The following is a 16,564-nucleotide window of genomic DNA, read 5'->3' on the forward strand; positions in this document are numbered from 1 at the left end:
AACAGACTTGAGAGACGCGCCCTGCAGTTTGAATTAATAGGCTCTGGGACAGCAGCTGCTCCGGTTTATTCCCTCTTCTGGTTGAATCTGGTCTTCTGATGAGTTCAGCGCTATCGGAAACACTGACACACACTATGAATGGAACATAGCATGAGTAGAAAGTTGAAGTTAGATTTAAAGAGACGAAAAATAGCCATTATGCAGGCTTTTGATAAATAAATAAATGTGATCAATGAAAGCCCTTGTCGTCCGTTGTTTGAAAAGTGCGCGTTCCCCTTGTGTTTCTTTAAGGAACTATTTCCTCCCATATTAGTGTGAATTTGTCTTGGTTTAAAACAATGACATCACTAAATATATAATAAATATCTGGAACATCTGTATTTTCCTCCTTTCGGGTGAATGTTAATTGTAAAATAAAGAAAATTTGCAGTTTATGTATGAAAACCCTTGGAAGGTAGCGTTTCGGTCGGCCCGTCGGGTCGTGGTGTAGTTTACGCGGAGTCATTGAAGGCAGCATGACAGGCAGTATGTTGACTCCCCCCTTGGCCTCGGCTCAACTTCCTGCCTGCCATAACTTCACTGTATGCAACACAGCGGGACGGCGTTTTCGCTAGCTGCTCCATACACCTGATGAACACAAAGCAGTAAGTGTTTTTATTCGTATAAAGCCGCACTTTACCAATAAAGCTACCCCGCTGCTCAGCTAGCTTAACGATAAAAAGCCTAACATTACCTCTACCTACAAACACGGTAGCGTTAACTCCCTGTAGCTTCTCGTGCTTAGGCCAGCTCTACATTAGATTAGTGTACTATAATGAGCTGCGGATGTCTACACATACGGGTTTGTTGTCTTTTATGGCCAGGGATGGTACAGTTAACCAGTACGGGCCTAACGCTGAATCGTTACCTCAAAATTAGCATAGCATGTAGGTGGTTGATACTAGGCAGAAGTTACCTGTAGGTTTTGTACTTAGTATATGCTAATTTAGACTCTGTAAATAGTTATGAGCTTTCTTCGAACCAAAGAACGTGTACAGTAACCGCAGTTAGCATGGCAAGCACACAAAAACAGTGAATATTACCGCCGGCACTGGCATGTGTGATTGAAGTGGATTAAGGGGAAGTTAGTTAATGCGAGTTTAACGTTACTGCACGAGCTGTCAAAGTGAAGGAGGAGGGGCCTCACTGTCCGTAACACACGGAGGCGGTTTAACCATAAACTGACTTAACGATGAACAGGTGGACGCGACATTTTTACTCCTCTTTTCGTTAAAACTGTCAGCTATAAATTAGAAAAAGTAACGCATGGCATGTTCTATATATTGTGAGTTTGTTAAATCTAAAGAAAAAGAGGAATAAAGTGCTATAATGACAGAGAGACATGGAAGTGCATGTTTGTTTGGTATTAGCTTAATTGCTACAGATGCAAATTAGCTGCTGAGCTAATTCAAGCACATTTGGATTAATGTTTTTAAAATGTCATTGTTGATGCATGTGCATTGTCCCCTCTAGATGGATATAAGAACAAAACGTGTCAATTCCATTCCATTAAATTTAGTTGCCATATAACATCCCATTAATAGTGACAAATGTCTATCAATAATGAAAATATTAGCAAAGGAGAACAACAAATGCAGTCAAGGCTCTTAATAAGTAGTAAAGTAATAAGTTAATAAGATGTCTGTGGCTGAGGGCTCATAAGTACTAGCATGAGAAATGTTTGTTTGTTTTTGCTAAGTGTAAAGAAAGGTTTTTGTTAGTATTCACTGAGTACAGGGAGTTCTAAAAATTACCAAGCTGGAGAGTCTGAGGCCAACAAGCAGATATTGGGTGGAAAGAATGTTGTGGTGGGGAGAATTGAGTCATTCAGGGAAATGGCCCATACCCTCTGCATGTTATTCTCCCTCTACGAATGATGTGGTGCCTCATTGTGCTCCTGCAGTGCCAGAACTCCTCCTCCTCCTCATACATTTTACTGCAGTCTTCACTGCCTCTGTCAGTTATGTTCGCTCAAGGTTTTTCCTGTCAGTTGCATCTCCTGAGGGCACACTGAATTTCTGCACAGTGCCTTCCAGCCTCAATACAGCTGGCAGAATTCCTGGAATCTTGCCCTTACCATGCTCTTGAAAATGCACATAACAAGACATTGTTTACATTTATCCCAAAAGTATGAAGTATGTATTTATACAGAATATGGACAACTAAAGCAGTCTCTGCTTGTGTCATCACATACTGTGTTTGAGAAAAGTTTCAAAAATAACAAAAAGTCTGTGCAGCAGGATATATGTTTTTTTTAATTTCCTGTCTCTGTAATCCTCTCATGACCCCTGAGAGTCATCTCACGACTGTTATGGGGGTCGTGACTCTCCAGTTGGAGCGGAGGAGGTAGAGCGGTCGGTGGTTCGACCCTTGGCCTCAGCAGTCCACATGCCGAAGTATCCTTGGGCAAGATACTGAACCCCAAAACTGCCCCTGATGCTGCACCATCGGTGTGTGTCATATGTATGTCACTTTGGATAAAAAGCATCTGCCAAATGACTAATTGTAATTGTAACCACTGGCTAAGGTGGACAGCAGTGTCTATGGCACGACAGCAACAGCCAGTCATGAACAGCGTGTCTTCCGGTTTTCATCGTTCAAACCAGTTTGTTAAGTTCTTAACATTGTGTCTGTTGATATAGAGTCTGAATGCTGCTCCTCTTTTCAGGCCCAGGATTGGTCATGACGCAGCAGGAGCAGCAGGAATTCATGGAGAGCCTGGAAGTGGCCCTCTCCTGGATGCGTGCCATCCAGGAGAGGCTGAGGGCCAACGACAACACCCAGGGGCCCCGTGATGCACTGGAGGCCAGACTCAAAGAGACAGAGGTGAGATACTTCACTTACTGTTTGACCCTTTGTCTCTGACCCCGCTGCTACTTTAGTGCTCTATAATTAGACTCCAGAATGGAGACAGCCGCAGTGTCTGGTCTAGTACAGTACTTGAGGATCTTTTATTGTGACCAATTTTTAATGACATTTCATTAGATATACAAACAAATTAAAAAATCATCGACACAGACAAGAAGCAGTTAAAAACCTACATGAGACATGTCTCATGCACTAAATAAGACACATTTAAATCCTCATACAATACAGAAACCAAGTATCTAAAGATCCTCAAAGAGTCTGACATTTTAAATAAATAAATGAATTTTAAAAATCGAAAGTATTGTAGTGTCTGGATATAGCACATTCAAGTCTTCATTTTTGATGTATGATGATGTATGTCCATCATTGAATAATATTATTGAGGACGATATGTAAAGCAAAATGAATGAAATGTCTAATGTCTAAAGTCTAATGAGGAAAATAATGATCTTATGATAGGTTGTTGTATATTATTTCTTGTGCTCCATTGAGCATTTGATCTTTATCTTGATCTTTATTTTTGTTTTTGGCCTTTTAAATGCAAATCTTAAATGTAAGTTTTCAAAAAGTGTTTAAAAAGCCTTAAATATAATTTCTGAAGTGGGATTTTTTTTGTTCGTAATATAATGATACTCTAATGATTTTCTTTAAGGAATGTGGGGTCAGTGGCACGGCAATCGTGATAAAAAATTAGAACTAAGGAGAATTCAGAATCCAGAAACTTCCAGCATTTTTCTCTTCTGGCAAAGATGCTTGGCAGGAAGAGGGACAGAAAATGAAAGGAGTTAATGGGAAATGTGGTCTGAATTTAGTGAAGTATTGGCACTAATGATACATGTTGTGTGAAAAAGCTGCTAACAATCATCTCAGTCAAATTCTAATAAGTTAACAGTAATTGTAATGTTTCACAGTATTATTGTTTTTTTGTTTTTCTTTTTTTGACTTTTAATTTACAAGTTTACATTTTGAATGGACTAAAGTTTTGCCCCCTGTGACCCTGCTGAATGTGTAGAAAATCCATCAGTCGGAGCATGAAGGTCGCGTGAAGATGGACATGGCGCTGGTGGCTGCAGAGAGCCTTTTGCAGAGTGGAGATGAAGAGCTGAGGAACCACACCCATGCAAAGCTCAAAGACCTGAAAAGCCTGTGGGAGGAGACCTGCACCTACATCATCCACTGTCACAGGTGCTGCTCTATTCACTGCAGACTCAGTTATGTCTCCTCAGGTGTGCATTGTAAATTGTAGGTATTTGACACTCCTCCTGGTTAGTTTGCCCTGTCAGCTTTGGTTATGTTCACAGTTCAGCTGTTAATGCTCTGTTCTGAATATCTGTGGGTGTGTTTTTAGGTAATGTTTTACACCTGAACCATCACAGATGCTGACAAGCCATGTGCACATATTGCATTAAAAGTTTTAGATGCCTTTAAAAACTGTCTTGGTAATATTATAATAGTAATATTATTCGGATCATGGTTCCACGGTACATAGACGTGCTTAATTTCTATTTTGTTTGCCTGAGAGTTTTATCAGTGAGCTGGTTATACTCTGAAACAACAGCATGTGAGCTTGCTAAATGGGTTGAGTATGTCATCAGGCAGTTATCGCTCTGTTGTTGTTGACACATCTGGTTTGCACAATATCTGAGGTTAAATGACAGATAGCATGTGGCTTGTGGTTGTGTTTTGTGTGTTCATTGCTTTGCTCAGCAGATAGTTTGCTGTTTAGTTATATAGGTAAATAAGTAGAAAGGGAAATAAGAGGCAGTTTTATAAAAACTCTTAATGACAAGTCATATCACTGTGTCACAGTAGCAGCTTTTAAAATAGATTCACCTTATGTCACTATTGATTTGTACTGAAAACATATTCATGTGAACACAGTAATAGCATATACATACAGTATGTAGTCTGTAGTTATCTAAACCAGACTGCTCAGCCTAACTCTTCTTCATGTGTTACGCCTCACACCGTAGTCGGATCGAGTGGGTGTGGCTCCACTGGAGTGAGTACCTGAAGGCCTATGAGGAGTTTGAGCTGTGGCTGACGAAGCAGCAGTGCGGTCTTGATGTCAGGGTGGAGCTTCAGCTGGGGGTGAAGGAGAAGCTTTGGCAGGTGGACCAACAGAGAGTGGTGGTGAGCGACATCCACAGCCAGGCCACGCTGCTGGAGAGGTTGCTGGATGAGGCTGCTGCACTGCACAACAGAACACAGGACCCCAGTGTGGAGCCCCAGGCCCAGGAGAGGCTGCAGGAGGCCTACAACAATGTCAGAGACAGAGCTGAGGTGAGGTGCTTATTTATGTTGCCAGGCTCTTCACTGTTCATCTAGAGCCTGTTACATACGGTGGCCGACAAGGACAAACGTGCAGCAAATGGCAAAACGCTGCAAACGCAGGAATGATGCAAAACCAAAAACACACACACACATAAAACAAATGCAACAGAAAAACGCTGCAAGAGAAAAATGCTGCAATCACAGAAACGATGCAGAAGCAAAAACTTACAAACACACAAAACAAATGCAAAAGAAAAATGCTGCAAATATCAAATAAAAAACAAAACAAAACCCCAAAACAACTGCAAGAGAGAAATGCTGCAAATTCACTCCACAAAACGGAAGTGTGTCAGGCCACTAGGGGGACTCAACCTGACGGACGGACCGGTCCTGTGGGACCAGACCCTCTTGAAAGACATGAAGAAGAGCACTGTGTGAAAACGTGATTGCATAAAAGATATCACTGCATGGGCTCAGGAACACTGCATTCAGATTTATTTTGCGTTTTACATAATGTCCCAACTTTTTTGTACATACAAGGTGTACATACAGTCTGCTCAGAGCCACTAAAATAGGTGTGTGGGCGATGTGGCTGCACAGCATCATGCCTTTAGGGGACCTCACAATCCTGTAGTTTTCAGTCGTAACCCAACATGTTCAAAAATACATTTCTGCTCAGTAGACTTCATTATTCATGATCGAGGTCACATGGTTTTGTGCTCCCTGGGTTAAGGTCATCCTGTTTTAAACATCAGCCAGCAAAAACATAACTGCTTGCTCATGCAGGAGTCTGAGAAAAGCAGGAAAACGTAAGCTGAAACTAGTTTAAAAAGAGTAACAATGTATTTTTTTTATTATTGATTAATCTTGTGTTTGTCTGATTCACTGATAAATAATGTAGTCTCTAAGGTGTCAGAAAGTAGTGAAAGATGCCCATCACAACATCACTGCAGTGTTTTTAAATGGCTTGTTTTATCCAACAGTCTAAAATCCAAAGATGCTCAAAATTTTCACACTGGGGAAGCTGGAACCAGAAAAAGATTTCTGCTTGATAAATGACTTAAACAACAGATTGATTAACAAAATTGTTGTTGAATAGTTGTCTGTTAATCAGCAAATCTAGGAATCGATTAATTGACTAATCATTCCCAAGTTTACGGCTAATGAAAGAAGACTTTGCTGTTGACACAACTCTATGGATTGTGTACAGTATGTACTGTGTCCTTTCCCATCCCAGTTCCAATCAAATACAGTGCAGAGCGCACACTAGACTGTACACTGCAGCTTCGTTCAGACCTAGAGACCAACCACTACTCCTGTCTGAAATGCTACCTGGTCCCAGGTTTCTGTTCAGATTATTATACAAATTTGCAGTTAATTAAATTCTGTTCAATTAATTGACATGCTGTGAGCCTGGTACATTCGGGCCCCCTGGGTGCCAGGGCAGTGGTTGTGTTGCATACGCTGCTGTAGCGGATGCACACAGTAGCTGTTTGAAAGCTAAAAAAATGAACAACAAAAACAGACATTTATGCAGTTAATTCTTTTTGTTTCTATGTTTTATCACGTGTGCCCCTTCACACTGCTTTGGTATAATATGCCATGCAACTGGAAGTGGGGTAGTTATGACACATGTACTGAGCTGGTCTGTGACAGCTCTGCTTATGATAATTCAATGGAGAACTGGTGCAGGGGCTTGTGGTTTATGTAAAAGTGCACACAGATCAGCTAGTAGAATGTGTGTAGACTAATACTTTAAAAGCCAAACGCACTGAAGGAGATAAGGCATACAAATTTGAAAAAAGAAAACACTCAAAGAAAGAAAATGAAATTAAACCGCGAAATGAAAGCATGTTAATCCTCTTGAGAAAAACAAAAGCGAATTCCTTTGTTGGAATAAGGAACAGCTTCTTTGTAACAGGAAACACAGACCTTGAGAAACACTTGCAGTTGCAATAGCAGTGCCTTGAAATGGAGACTTTCATTTTGTTATGCTCTTCTTTGCTTCTTAACAACCACCACACACACTCACACACACACGCACACACACACACACACACACTCACACATGGGTGCATACTTGCAAAGACACACCTAAACATACACACAGTGCATATTGTGGATGAAGTTTGAGTTAAGGTTAAGTTTGGCGAAGTTGTTGTGGGGGTGGCTGTATGAGTTTGTGGGATTTGCATAGTTTTCGATGTCCAGCGACATTTTGAAGTGAGCACACAAATCAGTGAGCCTGCAATTTACATTAACAGCGAGGATTTCAAGCTTAAATTCATCCACTCTTTGTTTGAGCGATCCCTCAACGACATGACTGTACACAGATTTGAGATTAATGAAAGGCCTGCTCATCTTTATTATGTGCATTTCTAATCAGATCCAGACACTGCAAAAGGAGACGACTGTTTACTGAATTCTAGATGGGAACAATTTCTATTCAGAGTAAAAGATACTGTTGAATTAGACAACATTAACAGATGCATGCTGGCTGCTTTTCTCCTCTTGTGAGCACACAATGAGCTGCTCTTCCCTTTCCTTTGCAGACAGCTCTTTCATATGTCAGACAGATTTAACCACACGCCCACATCAGTCTTAACCTGCATCACATATCCACTTGAACACACCAGTTAGCTGCTTGTAAAGCTGTACTTTTAACTCCCATTGGGAAAGCTGTGATTTAAATAATGCTGTGTTTCATGGGCTAATGTTTCTTGGAGGCACCTCCTACCTGTGACCTTGCTCTTTTTGGTAGTCTTTGTCTTCTTGTTTAAAATTTCATCACACTCTCAAGAATCATGCACTTGAAGTATCAGAAAACAGAGCCTCTCACAGGAGAATACAAATTCACATTGCTATTCAGGCTCCTCGCTCAGATACCCGAGTGTGAAGCCTGTGATGTGTGCTAAAAGATGTTCATTCATTTTGAACAGTGTGATGCTAAAAATTACCACAAGGTGTGTCTCTTGCTGTGCTAGGAGCGTCTGTCGCTGCTTCAGAAGATTGCTGAGGAGCACCAGACGTACCAAGGCTGCGTTCAGAGGTTCCAGTCCTGGCTGCTGTCAAAAACCAAGGAGCTAACTGATCTGATGGAGAGGGAGGATACAGCCGAGAACAAGCTCAAAGCCTTACAAGTGAGAGTCACTGAAAGTGAATTAGGGAGCCGCTGTTTGATGTCGCCATATTCTTGGTCTTGAAACCTGTCATTGTTATTTTCAGCCATGGAAAAGGGAGAATATTCTGTTTGGAGTTTGAATAAATGTTCTCAGCTGTGTAACAAGTGCTTTTGTACTCTGAAGGTACCAACCAAAGGAAAAGCAAGTTATCCTCACGGTCACTGCAGCAAAACATCAAAAGAGCATGAGTGGATGGTCACAATACAATAAGTGTGGTCTGCAGCATTAGTGGTGAGGGCAGAACCCAAAGATGGTAACTCTGTCTAAGCCCACTGAAAATTGAGTTTCTCAGATGATTTGTCTATATTTGAGTGGGATTTTACAAACATTTATGCAGCCTGGAGTGTACTACCAAAATAAGTAACTTTTATAACTAATTTTCCAGTGCTTAATTAAAATCATGAATAGATTGACCACTTTAAAAAATACCAGGAATTCAACAATGTAATTAAAAATTGAAAACAAATGGCACACTGCTTACACACTAAAGAGAACCTACTTAAAATTAAAGCCATCTCAAAATGTGACCTATAAGTGAATTTCTAGTGTGAGCTATTATATAACAGGTAATTCCATTTATGACTGTTTTTTACCTGCCTATTACTAGCCACTAGCCTTTATTTCATTGCAAGAATTTCAGTAGTCCCAAATATTTCATGTTATAGATAAATACTTGTGATTTTAAAGTAAGTTGTAATATAATTTATATATACAACTCTACCCTTGTAATCCAAGCCAACATATTGTCACGCCTCTTCTGCCCCTGCTTCAGGCTCTGGATGACAGCGTGGCCGGCGAGGAGAAGACCCTGCAGCACGTCGAGGGCATTGCAGAGGCGGTGAGGGGCAACACTTCGCCTGCAGGGGCGGAGGTGGTGGTGGAGGAGGCCGAGGAGTTGAGACTCGGCTGGCAGAGGCTGAGACAGGGTCTGTGTGAGGCTGAGGAGGGTCTGCGCTCCAGCCTGGACTCCCACAGTCAGTACATGGCCAGGTGCCAGCGGCTGGGAGAAGACATCAGCCGCCTCAGGGTGATGATGCACGGGTTGGACCAGGAACTGGGGGAGAGTCGCGAGGCTGGGGACCATACTGACCGCACTGAAGAGCAGATGGTGGGCCAGTGGAAGAAATATACGGTAGGTTTTTTAGCATATCATTACTGATATTATTTCATTCAAACAAGTGTGCTTCAACTCTTCCTGACACTAGTTTTGTTAGAATTTGATGCCATTTACTTTTTTCTTATTCTATCAAAGATGTGTAGAGCCTGACAACCACTCAAAGCACTTTTTACAACACAAGTCTGTATTCACCCATTCACATACACGTTCATAGGATGGTGGCTAGGCCATCAACCATTCACAGGCCCACACACACACCAATAGTACAGCATCGGGAGCAATGCTGAGTTCAGTGTGTTGCCCAAGGATACTTTGACATGTAGACTGCTGAGGTCAGGGACCAAACCGATGACCCTCTGATAGGTGGATGACCTCCTGAGCTACAGGCACCCCCTGTAGCTCAGGAGGTCCCCCCTGTAGCTCTGTGGTCCAACTGAAGAAAAAAGATAGGAATTTGCAGTGCACTAATGCACTGGAAGTGCAAGTTCTTGTCTTGTCCTGTGTGCCATGACATTTGGCACATAGGACTTTCTGAACCACAATAAAATACTTCAAAGATGTCGTTGTTGTATGGTCAGACAAACTGTTTACCTGTGGAATGTTCTAAACAGGTGCTTTTTAGCATTCCACTACTCCTCAGTCTTTTGTTCCTGTCTCAACTTGTTTGAAATGTGTTGCTGCATCAAATTCAGAATAAGCCTCTGTTTAATCAGTGAATGAAGTTGATGAGGTAGAAACTTGAAATATATTATCTTCGTGCTGTGTTCATTTGAGTATCAGCAAATTATCACATTCCGTTTCATCGTTTTTGGTATCAAGGTTATAAGTAACCAGGTTGCTCAGAGAAACCTGGTTATCCATATACATAAACAAGACATCTGCATACTCCAAGAGACGTCTACCTATGGAAACCCAACTTCCTGATTCACCAACCCCCAATTAGAGAAATCAGGTTTCTACATGCCATTAATGAAATCAGCTTACTAAAGAAAGCCAGCTGTAAAAGCAAAGTGTGAAAAAGCAAATCGACTGTCATCAGAATTTCTGCCAGCTGAAACCAGTGAGAAGAGCTCAGACAAAAACGAAAAACAAAACTGTAACTGTGAAAGCAGAAAATCTCATCTTGAAGGACCCCATTGCTCATAATAATAAGCTAATTAAGGACATTGTTTTCAGGGCCTTTCAGTGGACAGATAGCATACTGTAGAGAGAGGGTATGACAAGCAACACATGGCAGCAGCTCAAATCCAACCATTGTGGTTACAGTATGGTACATGCACAATTACTGCAAAATTGGAGGATTTTATATGAGTATTCATAAACAGACATGCCACTGTATATTTTATTCATTAACACTAGTTGATATTGTGAATTTAAAACTGCTCTTATTGTTGATTTGATCTTTGCATGTCACTACTAATGCGAAAACAATAATATTTCTAATAGCCTTTCAAACCTTATGTTTATTTAAAAGGCTATATGTAGTATTTGTAATCTTCAGTGTTTTTTAAGATAATCTGGCCAGACATTTTATGCTAAATTCAGTACTTGACAGTGTTTGATTTTCAGTGTTGTGGAAACATTTCGGTTTGTAGGAAAAAGTGATTGAGGTTTGACACCCAGCCATTTGTTTAAGTTCTTTTTACTTCAGCATTGCCAATTTCACTCCACGCCTTCCCAGCATACCAAAATATATTGCACTCCATCTCTCCTCCCCTGTGTTGTCTGTTTTCCGTGCTATTTTCTTGCACACCTTCATTTTATTTCTTTGTGTCATTTTGATGCCTTCTCTCGATGGCTTTCTGCCTTACGCAAACATCATTCCTCCTCTAGTCCCTCATGGAGGTGATAAAAATCTACGTGCCCTGACATGATGACTCTTCACTGGAATCTTTATCTCCATCAGAGTGTATTTTACAACCTGTCTCACATGCCTGACACACGAAACAGACTCCAGCAGCCCTGTGAGTGAAGCTGCTTTATCACTTAAGTGGATCCACTGAGTGGCTTAGAGCGGCGAGGCAGAGTCACAGTCATTTTCTATCTGCGTGTCTCATGCTGTGACATATACGAGATTCATCCACCTCTCTTTCTGGAAAGTCACTACTGGCTGTGGATTAATAAGCAGCCCCTTGCCATTGTGTAGCAGAGAATTGGGAATAAACGTGACAAGTTTGGCCTCTACAGAATTTAGCTTTCATAAATTTATCAGCCATGACAGTGCGGTTTGTATTTGGTATTGTGTGTGTGTTTATGCATGTCCTGGAGACACCTGTTGTATCAGGAACAACCACAGAAACAGCTTGAGTACTTCTTCAGGTGTTTATTTGTCTGTGGACAGATTTTGTCAGTGCCATAGCCTCACAACCTTATAAGATGCAGTCATGAAACTTTGCAAGGCGTGTGGTTCAGATCAAAATGAAAGCAGCCCCACTTTACGCCCCTGGCCCACATTCATTTGAAGTTGCAGATTACTGTATCCCAGTTAGGCATGTTGAATAAATCTGGCACAATTCATGTGTTCCATTGCACCATATACGCCTATTTTGCGCCATGTCTGGTGTGATCCCAGGTCAAGATGGTCTAGTTTTCTGTACATGTTTGCAACACCTTAGTGGTAAAGGGCAGAATCGGCAAGAGACAGAGAGTCTTACAGAGGAGTAGTTCTGTACCTGTGGACCTGTGTTACTGCTTCTGCAGGGTGTGACTGGAATGCTAAATGACATGGTGGACTCATCTGTCTGTCATCTGCAGCGATCTAGATAGGCTGTCACCTCGCTGTGACACAGTCTGTTATAACTTTTAGTTTAAGACGTGAAATGGATTGTAAACAACAAATATGCCATTGTGGTTGAAATATTTTACCACTCAGAAAAGAAATACCAAACAATTATAGAAAATGCTCCACTAATAACCTTAAAGAAAATGCAGTTGTGTGGCCTGAATAAATGAATGCATTTAATAATTGATGAGAGCACATTTCAGTTTCTGGAAAGAAGACATCCCAACCTTTTTAGCCTCAGTAAATATTTAGAAGAGAATTTCACATCTCTGTTTTGAATGCTGGATAGATACTGGAATCAGTTATTCTATATATTAGGGTACAAATTTCAGCTGTCACGTGTCCATACACAATGGATTAAGTGAGTTATATGTAAGTTCTGAGAACTCCAGAACTATATAACAAAAAGTATTTCTGTCTTAATAGAAGAAGTGACATGTTCATTGTCTGACTTAAGCAGGGAGAGACACTCTGTGCAGCCAGTGTTTGTTAATGAGTGTTCCAGGATTTGACTGTTTGACTATTTTCCCAGTTGTGAAAATTCTGATTCCACTGCTGGCTCTTGCTAGTCATGTGTTTTACTATTGTTTGTAACTTTTTTGTGATGAAGTTATAGATTACCGACCTATCTAGTCTGTCGGTCTGTCTATGTATTTATCTACACCCAAGTACCCCAAGTACTCAAAAACACATGGAGTTGGATTAAAAAACACAAAACAAACTCATATACCCATTAGATATGCAGTCAAAATACAACTCTTGGATGTTAGCATATTATGGTGATGCTGTATCTTGATGAAGATTTCAGCCGGTTAAGCTTTGTGGTTCTTGCCTCTGTGTTCACCTCTTTACCATGGCCAATGTTTCATTGCAAATGAATAACACTTCACTGTGCGCACCATGGGTGAACGTGTATTTTGAAACTCACTCACTGTTTCACCATCAACCTTTCTTTTGCATTGGCCTGTTATGAATATGATATGTCAAATTTTCAGTTTCAGCACCTACACCTGACTACAATTTTGCTAACTGCAGCTACTAATGGCTGAAATTTAACAAGATGGTGATGTGATAGCCTTGTGTTAATTGAAAGCATAACAGGTCTGGATTAAATGTCCGTTTTCTGCCTCTGAATCAGCTCTACAGTAAATTTGGGTGCATCTCAAATCGCTCACTAGTTCAATAGATAGTGAGTCCTATACAGTGAATTGATTTTGGACACTTCTTAGCCTAAACTGATCCTGATGCTGTACCTTCAGTGTGCGAGAGTGAATGAGTGAAGGTGGCATGTGTTGTAAAGCACTTTGAGTGGTCAGCAGACTAGAAAAAAGCAGTCCATTTACCATTTTATCATTTTGTTAGATGTGTCGATGAAGTCTGATGTGACAGGTTTTCACAATAGTGTAACTCTGCTTTCCAGTCGACTCTTTTTACACGTCATAGGAGGGTAATCACTGCCAGAGCTGATAAAAGTCATTATGGGTACATTTCATTTATTTGTTCAATTAGCAGCCCCTCACAATAATACTAATAACACCGTTGGTTACTCATTGATTATTGTCTGCAGCTGTGTCATTTAGTCCATCATGACATTCGAAACAGCTGAAGTATATTTACACGAGCCACTTTTCAGGGCTTTGATATTGTGTATGCTGGCACATCTAAATGGAACAGAGCCATCAATGTTATTAGTCGCACCTGTGCTGTTCTTGCTTTGATGAGTCAAAATGTCCACTTTGCCTCACAATGCAAAATACAGCAAACATCCACTTAAACCTAAAAAGCAAAGTGGAAAAGACTATGGACGGTGGTGCCACGGCTCCAGACCGATCACAAAACATGGATACATAGTCACAAAGGTTCAAAGAACACTTTGTAAAAACTTTATTTTGAAGTTTTAATTTGTGATAATGTTCACAAGTCACATCGATTCTTCCACACCCTGTGCATATTTTTTCATTTCCACTACAAGGATTGATTTTATATTAATATTAAAATGATTAAATAGTGTGTGCTGTTAACATGAATAGCCAATACTTTATAGTATTAGTGTTGAGTTGAGACACAACAAAAAAGTTTTGAAAAGGGTCTATTGCATGTATGGGCAACTTTTTTCCTTATCAAGGGCCATTTAAATTTTTAAAATGTCCATCAGGGCCATACTGAAGTATTGAGCGCATGTATCACGCTAACATTTAATTCAATAACTGGAACTGCTTTTCCTTGGCGAGATGTCTGATGTCTGATGGCAGATGGTAGTGATGACGATGCTACTTGTAGCTGGTTTTCCAGGTTTGGATCAGTCAGTCCTGAGAAGAAGCAAGTCTTTGCAAGAGTCAGTTTTGAAAGAATTGCTCATGATTGTGCCAAACAGTGATGCATGTCTCCTCAGAATTCTCAGGACCTACCTACAGTTGCTTTGCAGCAACAAGGCACTCCTTCACAAGTTCTCTTTCTGAATGAGGTTTCACCTTCTTAGCTATTAGCTCACTCACCAAAAAACTTGCCTTTATAACACTGTCCCTGTTGGAATGTGGTGTTGAGAAAGCTGCTTGTTTGGCACCCAAATCTGGAGAGTGTTAAATGTATCCAAGCACCTTTGTCCTTGCAGCTCACCCAGTTTAATGTGTTTCGAGATTTAATGACACTCAAGATTGGCCTTTTCATCACTGCAAATGCATCTCCACAAATTAACTTGGACACACTGGCTGGCCTTTACATCAACAAAAAAAATAACTGTCTGGGAAGGGTGACATTCTGCGTTTGCTTTTCTTCATGATGCATTGACATTTCAAGTTTTTTTCACTACTGGATCAGACAGTCTCACAGGCTACATACCACCCGGAGGCTGGAGGAACCAGAAAACCTGTTATTTGAACTTGGCATTGTTTCTGCATTATACCAAGATGGTTATGCCCACTTCCAACTGTGTAGTCATACCATATAAACAAAATAAAGCTATTCTTGTTGTGTGACATGTTTTTAGTGGTTGAAGGGGTTAATTTATCAGTCTGTACGTCCTTTCTATTTAACTGAAAGAGTGAATTAGTGCTAAGATTGGATTTTAGTTGGTAATTCACTCCACAGTCCTCTTGCCACACTTTTGATGACATTACTGTCATTCTTTGAGCCAACTGGGTTGTATCTATGGTCTGAATAATGTGACGTGAACATGGCATTAAACAGTATAGACATGTCTGTGGTAACTGATTTGCTGCTGTTGTAGCTTGAGCTCATTTTGCTTGTGTTCTGTATTTGTGCCTTTCAGGGTGTGAGGAATACTTTGGCAGGGGAGGAGTCCCAAGTGGAACTGCTCAAGGCTCAACTCAAGGAGCTGTTCAGGTTCTCAGAGGACTCACGCCACCTTTCTGACGATGTTCTGGCTATTGTTAAAGAACATCAGAGGTATGTGACAGGAAGCCTACCACTGTTTAAATACTGTGAAAGTCAAAACATTGTCCATCATATGTTGGTGGTTTAATACCTGCATGTAATTCTTGTTCAAATTTGCTTGCAGTACCAAATTTTTGGATTGACCTCAGAACAGTTGCCATTTATTTCACTGAGTTCTCATTTAATGATAATGGTTAATGATTGACTTCGTATTAAGGAAATAGGGAATAAAAGGAAGGACTGTAAAATGAAATAAATAAGATCAAATAAATAGGAATAAATACTGTCAATAAAACATATAGCAAATATTTTGAGTTCAGTAGGCCCAGAGTACCATACTGTTAGTACAAAGACAGAAATGCATTAAGACCAGATATCAAAGACAGACAAAGCAATAGAATGCACTTTTAAATAGGATTTTAAAGGATTAAAACAAAGCAATATAGAAGATTGAACTATAAATAAGGTAAGAATAAGAAAGCAAATACAGTGCAGTGCAATATACGAATTAGTGCTCCAAAATTTAATTGAATAAAATGCCGTGGCAGACAGAAAAATCTGAAAAAGCCCTGATTTAAAAGGCCTGAGAGTTGGAGTAGACTTAGTGTTCTGGGCTGATATGTGGGGCAAACATCTGAATACTACTTGTCAGTATTTAATATGGGCTCTGGGGACAATAAGCAGACCTGTCCCAGACCATCTGAGTAGTCCAGATGGTTCATAACGGAACAGCAGATCAGAAATGTATTTTGGCCGTACCCCATTCATTGCTTCATAAACCAAGATTCATATTTTAAAGTCAATCTTTGACACACACAGAGCCAGTGTAAAGATCAGAGAATTGGGATGATGGTGTCCACTCTCTCGGTACATCCAATCACTGATTTGTTTGATGCTTACTCAGTGTGT

The 16,564-nt window shown here is 40.5% G+C and overlaps 1 protein-coding gene across 1 annotated transcript in view; it reads left to right on the plus strand.

Moving 5' to 3' along the window:
• Positions 1 to 547: 547 nt before the first annotated feature.
• Positions 548 to 16,564, plus strand: part of syne3 (spectrin repeat containing, nuclear envelope family member 3) — a 42,092-nt gene continuing 26,075 nt past the window's right edge. Inside the window, exons 1-7 of the mRNA XM_076748824.1 lie at positions 548 to 644; positions 2,708 to 2,865; positions 3,920 to 4,092; positions 4,881 to 5,190; positions 8,166 to 8,321; positions 9,136 to 9,495; positions 15,531 to 15,667. Coding sequence (XP_076604939.1) covers positions 2,722 to 2,865; positions 3,920 to 4,092; positions 4,881 to 5,190; positions 8,166 to 8,321; positions 9,136 to 9,495; positions 15,531 to 15,667 — 1,280 coding nt within the window. The 5' untranslated portion in view covers positions 548 to 644; positions 2,708 to 2,721. The remainder of the gene's footprint in view (positions 645 to 2,707; positions 2,866 to 3,919; positions 4,093 to 4,880; positions 5,191 to 8,165; positions 8,322 to 9,135; positions 9,496 to 15,530; positions 15,668 to 16,564) is intronic.

Source organism: Chaetodon auriga, chromosome 14 (genome assembly GCF_051107435.1).
Source record: "Chaetodon auriga isolate fChaAug3 chromosome 14, fChaAug3.hap1, whole genome shotgun sequence".
Lineage (NCBI taxonomy): Eukaryota > Metazoa > Chordata > Actinopteri > Chaetodontiformes > Chaetodontidae > Chaetodon > Chaetodon auriga.